General features: G+C 47.2%; 1 protein-coding gene across 1 annotated transcript; it reads right to left on the reverse strand.

The window, feature by feature from the left end:
- Nucleotides 1-3829: 3829 nt before the first annotated feature.
- LOC136473777 (mitochondrial aspartate-glutamate transporter AGC1-like) lies at nt 3830-8082 on the reverse strand. The gene is made up of 9 exons (XM_066471417.1): nt 7819-8082; nt 6112-7371; nt 5876-5994; nt 5648-5772; nt 5331-5430; nt 5155-5232; nt 4844-4927; nt 4589-4674; nt 3830-4472 (listed from the first exon to the last, which is right to left on the reverse strand). The coding sequence occupies exons 2-9, from the start codon at nt 7301-7303 to the stop codon at nt 4349-4351; spliced, it is 1908 nt and encodes a 635-aa protein (XP_066327514.1). The 5' UTR covers nt 7304-7371; nt 7819-8082; the 3' UTR covers nt 3830-4348.
- Nucleotides 8083-8551: the final 469 nt, after the last annotated feature.

Consider the following 8551-nt stretch of genomic DNA (forward strand, 5'->3'; position numbering starts at 1 on the left):
TCTATCCCTTAGCCCTCGGGCGAGACCGAGCCCGCCCTATAGGCGTCGGGCGAGACGGTGATTTGCCTTGAGCCTTTGGGGCGAGGCAGGGTTATCGCATAAAGGCGTCGGGTGAGGCTGACCCCACCCCTTCGGGATCGGGCGAGACGGAACTCATCCCTCAGCCCTCGGGCGAGACCGAGCCCGTCCTCAAGGCGTCGGGCGGGACGGTGATTTGCCTTGAGCCTTTGGGGCGAGGCAGGGTTATCGCATAAAGGCGTCGGGTGAGGCTGACCCCACCCCTTCGGGATCGGGCGAGACGGAACTCATCCCTCAGCCCTCGAGCGAGACCGAGCCCGTCCTCAAGGCGTCGGGCGGGACGGAGATTATCCCTCGGTCCTCGGGCGAGACCGAGCCCGTCCCAAGGGTGTCGGGCGAGGCGGAATCGAACTTCTGTCATTCGAACAAAGGATGACATGGCACCCATCGTCCAGAAGCTTTTTACGTTCGGTGGTTATCGGTTCCACCTTCTGGGGTACCCCGGTATTAGGTCCCCGACAACGTTTTTGCTCCTTCACCAGCATCTCCTTCAGTTAAAACACAGAAGGCGCAGGGAAGATGGGTATGGGGTTTGGTACCGTGCTGCTGCCGACGCCGCCAGTGCTTCAAGGCGATCTTCTTTGCATCTTTGATTTGGTTGAGTTTGAGAAGCTGCTTCTGTGTTCATGCTGGCTGCCAGGCCTACGTTGAAATTAGATTGGGAAAAAAAATCTACATAGAAAATTTTAAATTGAGGACACAAGAAAGACATGGCCAAGGATAAAGTTGCCACCTCGTTCTAGGCCTCTCGGGTCGAGGACGTCTGGGCCTGGTGCTGGTTTGGTGAGCAGCTTGCCTCGGAGTCATTTCGTCAAAAAGTTGTTGGGCGTCATGGATGGCGTCGGCTGCTCTGGCTGCCGGAGCGCTGGCCCATCCACTATGCGCGGTGGCAGGTCCCGGAGGAGGGCCGTGGTGAAGGCAGGCGCGGGCTACGAGGCGTACCAAGTGAAGAAGTCAGCGGGCGACGCGGCTGGTTGGCGCATGCTCGTCGTCGTAGCCAACCCTTGCAGCGGAGGCAGCTCGCACCGAGGACGAGGCTGAGCGGACGCGGCGCGGCTGGTTGGCGCATGCTGCGAGGAGAGGCGGCGTGTTGCAGGGGGAGGGGTGTCTCGAGAGGGGCTGCAGCGCTCGAGGCCCACGCCCGCTCCGGGGTGGACGCAGCTGTCGTGCCAACACCCGCCACCCAATCCAGGGTGGCCGCAGCCGCCGCGCCACAAACCGCCTACGCCATGGTCGCCAGGGCCGCTGGGGATCTACCCGCGCCGGGAACGCCGCGCCCGCACCCCGCCCGCGTTGTGAGGAGGGAGGTGCCAGGGCGGCGGAGGGCAGCCGGAGGACTGGAGGAGAGAAATGCGCCGCGGAGAGGGCTCGCGAGCAGGTTCGCGACTGTCCGGGTTGACGGCTTAACGGGCGAGAGACCCGCTACGTCCCCGATCGGACGGTCTATATCATGCGTTTGCCGGATCCTACGGTTATTAGGCTAACGATTACGTGGCTTAATCGGATGCCCGAGCTTGAACTCTGGATTCGAAAGTCTAGCATTCCGGCATGCAAATGCAGTGGTCACCCTATAGAGCGTTTACTTTTGAATGCAAGACGTATGATGAAATAATTATGATGAATCCATCATACTCGATAGCTAATGCTTAGAAGTAACATGTATGGAAGCCTTGTTAGGCCCTGTTTAGTTACCCCTCCTAAAAGTTTCAAGAGCTAAAATCTAAATAGAATTTGTCTAAAGAACCAAACACCTCATGCTAAAAGCTTCTAAAAATTTTAGGAGGGACCAAAAACTTTAGGAGCTCCACCCCCTCCTAAAAGCTCCTAAAGTCCATCCTGAAGCCCCACTACCTCTCCTTTATTGCCCTGCCCCCCCTCTCTCTCCTAGAGGAGGACTGCATGGTTTATTTACTAATGTATTTATTGTTTTTAGTCGGTTTAAGGAGATGGAACCAAACACTCTTTTAGGAGGTTTTAACAGCCTCATAAAAACTTCTAAAACTTTTAGCTCCTAAAAATTTTAGGAGCTTGAAACCAAACAAAGCCTTATATTGTACGACATGGAAACAGAATTGAAGCCTATCCACGCACGTTGAGTTATTATTAAGGGCGTCCCCAATGGTCATCGAGGTCGCTGGTTGAATAGGTTCGGATGCAGGCTGGGAATGACGTGGAGGAGAGAGAATAAGCAAAAAGTGAATCACTATCAGTTTGTTCGAGCACGATGCCGGCGGAAGCCAATACGTGATGGACGCATACAGCTTTTTTACTCTAATAGTGGCTAACCAGAAGCCGCTGGTGTAGAAAATTGCTTTGATTAATTAATTCTGATGTTTGGTCCCACAGCTGGTCATGTCCATCTCAGCCGTCGAAATCGACGGCACCACTGCGCACGCCTTAAGGGCTTGTTTGGTTGTGAGCCAGTCAAACCTGGTCCAAGCAAACCAATTTTGACAAAGGTCCAATCAAATAGTCCCTAATAAAATCATAATATGCAGTTAATCATGGCACATGCCTCAAAAAGAAAGACTGTGCTGTCAAGCAGTTGAGCTCGTAGGTTGTTCAGTTGAAGAAGTTTGACTGTTTGCGCAGGTAGGTCCAGTTCATCTGTAGCCCGCTGAAGCCCAGTTGAAACTCTGCTTCAACGTTCTGTGCGGTTGGCAGTTGCAACTGGACTGGGCCATTTTTTGAAACGGCGTAATCAGACGAACTCGAGCCGCCGTAACCGATTAAGCAGGCAGGAATGCCTCTCTCGTGAAAATGTTTTTCGTGTCTCCAGAAATAAGGGGAGAAAAACCATCCATTTCACGCTTGTGCTGTTCTGAAACACCAATGCGCGCGGCGCCACAAATGTTACATCATGAATCGAGATAAAAAAAAATGCAATTCTGCGTCTATGTTGTAGTGCGCCGAAGAATTTGATGTGATTCTGCGTGGAGTCCATGACGGCTGAGCACCCTTGTAGCAGTAGTTGGGCTCTCATTGCAACGATCCCTCTGCGCGAAACGAGCACGGGCCACATGCCCGGCACGGCACAGTCGCACAGATCTCTCCCACACACAGGAGCCACGCCACGCGACGGACGGCTCAACGCTGGCATCCTCCCTGGCGGGCGCGAGGACTGGTAGCCGGCGACGCTGTGGGGAAGTAGCAGGACCACCGGAAGGAGGCAGCGATGGAGGACGCGTGCGGCCGTCACGCCCTGCTGGGGCCGGTTCGGCGTGGCGGTGCTGTGGCGCAGGCTCAGGCGCATGACCTGGCCACGCCGGCGCTACCGAACGTACGTCCTCGGCGCCGGTGGCCTCAACTACGACCCGCTCAGCTACTCCCAGAACTTCGACGACGGCAAAATCTGCGAGTGCGAGCCCGACTTCCTGGCCAGGTACGCCCTCGCGCAGCTCGCCGGCTTGCCGGGGCAGGCGGAGGCACCATCGAATCCTTCGCCCCGGCCGGCGCAAGTCTCCGGCATGAAGAGCCATGGGGGCAAGGGGCAGCCGAAGAGCCTCGCAGCCGCCTTCCTTGCATTCGCGCGGACTTCCGGCGGCGGCGAGGATATGGGTTACATGTATAATTTTAACTCAAAGTATGTACACATGTACCTACACCTACACGGCTACACGAAGTATGTACCTACTAACCTACTACACGAAGTACCATCATAAGACTAAACTATCGCCTACATATAAATACAAAACTGCCTCCCAAGTTGCTTAGTTCCAGATTCCCCGGGCCACGCATGCATATACATGTGGATACTGAGCAAACAGGATACAAAACTGGCCATTGTTTCTATATATAAATATAAACGAAACTTAAATACAAAACTAGGTTCACCGAAGCCCGAAGGGAAACCAATCACCTTTACCTTTTTACTGATAGTACAAAATTTTCTATCGCCTAGCTCGATCTGAGATTACCCAAAAGATGTACTGCATTCTGCAATACACAACTTTGTTAACAGCACCCAAAAATTGGATTCTGCGGTAACTTCAACTAAACCCCTCAAAACCAAGCTCCCCGAAGCCCGAAGGGAAGTACCAATCACCTATATCTTTGCTGATAGTACAAAATTTTCTATCGCCTAGCTCGATCTGAGATTACCGAAAAGATGTATTATGCAATCCTAATGCACAACTTTGTTAACAGCACCCAAAAATTGGATTGTGCGGTAACTTCAACTAAACCCCTCACAAGTCAGACTATCCCAGATCCGCATACTGATACCAGTTCTGTACTTGCAGTGTTGCTGCGCTATCTTCTCATTTCACGATCAAAAGCTCCTCGCAGGAACCTCCTTTTTGGGTTCAGGAAACATCAATGTATTGAGAAACTCATAGGACGTAAAGAATATAGCACCTTGAGACATATACATAGCCAGCCTTGGAGTCAAACCCCTGTGAGAAAACATGTCACTTGATAATTTGCGTACTTACAATAGGGTCTTTTTCAGACAGGAATGAATAATAATTGAAATTAACTAGCTTGGTATGCCTCTGGCAAATCTTTGTACCTGTAAAGACCACACAAGCCTTCATGCCGAAAAATTTCTTTTAGTGCATGAACCACCCCATCATACTTGCTAACAGGGCTGAGTGCCTGGTTATTAACAGAAAGAAAGCTGAAGTATTAGCTCTGTTGGGAACATTAGTCTATTGTTGAACTTACGCTAGTTGTCCATGATTATAATTCTATTATAAAATAGTCAACAATATACGATAAATGTCACCATTAAAAGTCAATAAGGCATATGCACGTATCACAGTACCTGTAATTGCACTCGTGTCTTGACAACATCAAATGGAGTTGTACAGAGAGCAGCAGTTGACCCAGCAAAACCTCCGCATAAAAGCTGCAATGAACCAAAGGGGTGCAAGGTTGGTTTTATCTGTTGTATTTGAGATGCAGATGCTAAGGAGAGGTTAATCATCATTTTTTTTTTCTGTTCGAAGCATTGGCAAACAATGCAGGATAGTATTAGAAGTGCCCATGGGTTCTACACTTCTACTTCAGGTCATGGGTATAAGAATGAATGAATGATGCTTTAACAAGGTAAGGTACTAAGGTTAAAAAACTAACCGTTTGGCCAGAATTGAGTTTGGCACTATCAGGTGCTGATTTCAACAGAGACTGCTTCAGACTCTCATAGGCATAAAACTACAAAATTCAAAAAAGGGATCATGTTCTTTAAACACCAAAAATTAAAGAAAATTTTGAATTGTTGGACTTGAATGCAAGTACTTCAATTTTGGTACCTTTACTATGGAATGTGGGATATTTCTGCAAAGAACAGCACCCCATCCAGCATATAATGAAGCAATGCCACCCTTTTTGAGGCATCCTACTAAAGCATTCCTGATGGCATGAAACTTTTATTAGAGGACGATGAAAAGACGACATCCTACTGAAGCATTCGTTTGAAGATATCCTACTCAAGCATTAGTCATGCCATGAAACTAGTAGATTTGTGTCTATCTTACTATTTGTTATGCTAGAAAATGAAGCTTTTAAATACAGGAAATAAACGAATGAACAACCCAAAAAGAGGCAAGGAAAATCCGAAATTGAATACCAGCAGTTCTGATAATGGGAACCCACTTGCATTTGTTGTTTTATGCATTCACTGGGTGTAAAAACAAAGGATGTTGCAATACTAGAACAGCCACCGGCAGCACAATGCGCAATTGAATGATATTCCTGTACAGATCTCAATCACTCAATGTAACAGCACATAGAAGACTGAAGGATATACCATGTAACGACGACAAAAATTTCAGCATAAAAACCAAACTGAAATTACCTTTGGAAAAACAGGCAGAAGAGCCCCCTTGACTGTTTCGTAAGTTAAAGTATAAATTGCAGAAATTGGCGCAGAACAAGCAAGTTTGCTAGCAAGTCCTCCATATAGCCCCAGAACGCCTTTGCAAATCATCAAGCACTAAATTAATATAGGAAATTATAGTTCTCAAAGGGTAATGATACATGGAAATTGGAAAGAAAATTTAAGTTGTGGAAATTGCTCTTATAGAGCATTACCTCTCTCAACAAGGGTGCGCCTTAGTGTATGGTAGACTGAACTTTGTCCACAACTGTTAGCCTGAATTATCGTTTTCACAGTATCAATTGGATGCAAAGAAACACTGACTGCTGTCCCAGCTAATGCTCCTGCCACAGCATGCCTGTTTACGGTAACAGCACCATCAAATCGATGCTGAAAAGATGGTTGGAGCTCTTGTGAACACTTGTCTACAGAAAGCTGCAGACACACATCATCTCTACAAGCACGTTCATCTGCATTTTCTGAATTGAGGACAACAGTATCACCCACCAGACAAGACATGTGTTTCGATTCGTCAAGCTGAACATCTGTGCATGCCTTACTGAAAATCTGATTTCCTGGCATTTTCCTCGTGTCTTTGCCAATTTCCATTTCGTGCACTGGGCAAGCTAAAAAAATATTTTCTTCTTGGAAAATTTCTAGATTACATTCAGTATTGTGTTGAGAACTTTCACGATCATGTGTACTGCTAGCTTCTTCATTTGAGATAGTAAATAGCTCGTCAGGCGTGCTTCTTGTTTGATTCAAATAGCTATCGTCCCTAATGTCCATATTGGTGGAACAAGCATAAGTTTCCTCACACATGCTTCTTTTGCTACTCTGAGAAGTCCCAATCTTTTCAGTTAGCATAGAGTATATATTTCCACAGTGCAAATAATGTGCACCTCCAACCTTATTTGTGGACATATGCCTCCATGTGGATGATGCACCAATAACGCTATTGAATGGTGTCAGCATCAACATCTTCTTTACCGAAATAAGATCCTCATAAATTTTTTTAGGTGTAGACAAACAGTTTTGAGATCTCAAACCACTTGAGCTTTCCACATAGCAAGGTGTCAGTATATTTCCTTGTTGATCCCTGCTAAAGCACACATGGTCTTCCCTACTCGAAGTCCCATGAATCTCAGATCTTTGAGTTGTGCCAGATGATTCAGGCTGGCCAACAAGATTCCAGATTCCAGCCAATGCAGATACAAACTGGGGAGTGGTCAATCTTCTGCAAGCATATGTTCTGCAAGATTGAGAACTTTGGCTTGATTGATGATTGGCATCTCGCTCCTTAGTAATCAAAGCATCTGGCTCAAATAAGTGGTGCTCATCTAATGAAAACCTGTGGTAATTGATTGTTGACTTTGCCGCTTTTGAAGCTCGGCGTGTTGAGTTCATCTTTTACTAGATTGCAAGGTAGTAATAAGTATATAAAAAAAAAGTCCAACTAATCGGCTGCTTGAGATCTGCAGGAAGCAATAATGAACAGAGTATTTAGCTCACTGAAGTAATTCTCTAGAAGCTGAGTTATTTCAGTGGCTACCAAACAGAGAATATAGCTAGCACGTAGTATCCGACAGTAGCACCCTACCCTAGTAAGACCGAATCTCATGAGCATCAGCAATCTACAAAAACAGCCGAGCAAGCAGAAGCAATCCAGTTGCTGGAATAGGATGACCAGGATCTGAAGGCTCAGATAAATAGAGAAAAATTCACGGAAAGTCCGAATGCCAGCTACTCTGCTATACGGGGCATTTCTCCGAACACCGCGTGTGCGCGAGACGAAGAGCAAGCTCCCAGTCCCTGAGCGCCTCATCCCCCAGCATACGCGAGCTACCAATATCATCCGATTCGATACGAGTGGGCACTCGGACGCGTGCGACCATTCGAGTTGGGATCGGAGGGTGCTTTACCTCGAGATGACAGCGAGCGAGCTCCTGTCGGTCGCGGGCCGCGCTTCACGGGGGGCGAGGAGGAGAAGGTCCGCGCTCTGCTTCTCCTCCTCCCCCCTCCTACTCTAATGGCAGAGAGGTTTATGACGTCGTGGGAGCCTGGTCTCGCGTCCGCAGCATCTCCATCTCCGTGTCTCTTCTTGCTTTGCTGTTCTCCAGCTCTTTCGAGGAATCGAGGCCGGCGGCGCAGTCGGTGGGTCAGGGTCCCTTCATTTGTGTTGGGTTCTTCACTGCACGTGCTTGCTGTAACATCGGACGGAACAACGAACACCTAAATACAAGGCTCTCTCAACGTGAGTAACTTTATCGTGAAAAGATTCAATACCCATTCGACGTTCTTTTCAACAACAGAACCAAAAGAAAATCTTTTTTATAAATAAATTTTTAAAAGAGAAAATATTTATATTTATGATCGTGAGAAGAACCTATAATTAACTTTTTGGAAAATTTCCAAACGAACAATTTCAACAAAATCTTTCAAATTCTTATTTTATTATGTTCAACTTTATGTATTTCTCTATCCGTAGAGTACATTGAATGTATAGAAATAGCTATAACAGAGTTTCTGTTATTCGTATTAACAGCTACTCTAGGGGGAATGTTTTTATGTGGTGCTAACGATTTAATAACTATCTTTGTAGCTCCAGAATGTTTCAGTTTATGTTCCTACCTATTGTCTAGATATACCAAGAGA

This window comes from Miscanthus floridulus, chromosome 8, assembly GCF_019320115.1.
Source record: "Miscanthus floridulus cultivar M001 chromosome 8, ASM1932011v1, whole genome shotgun sequence".
NCBI lineage: Eukaryota > Viridiplantae > Streptophyta > Magnoliopsida > Poales > Poaceae > Miscanthus > Miscanthus floridulus.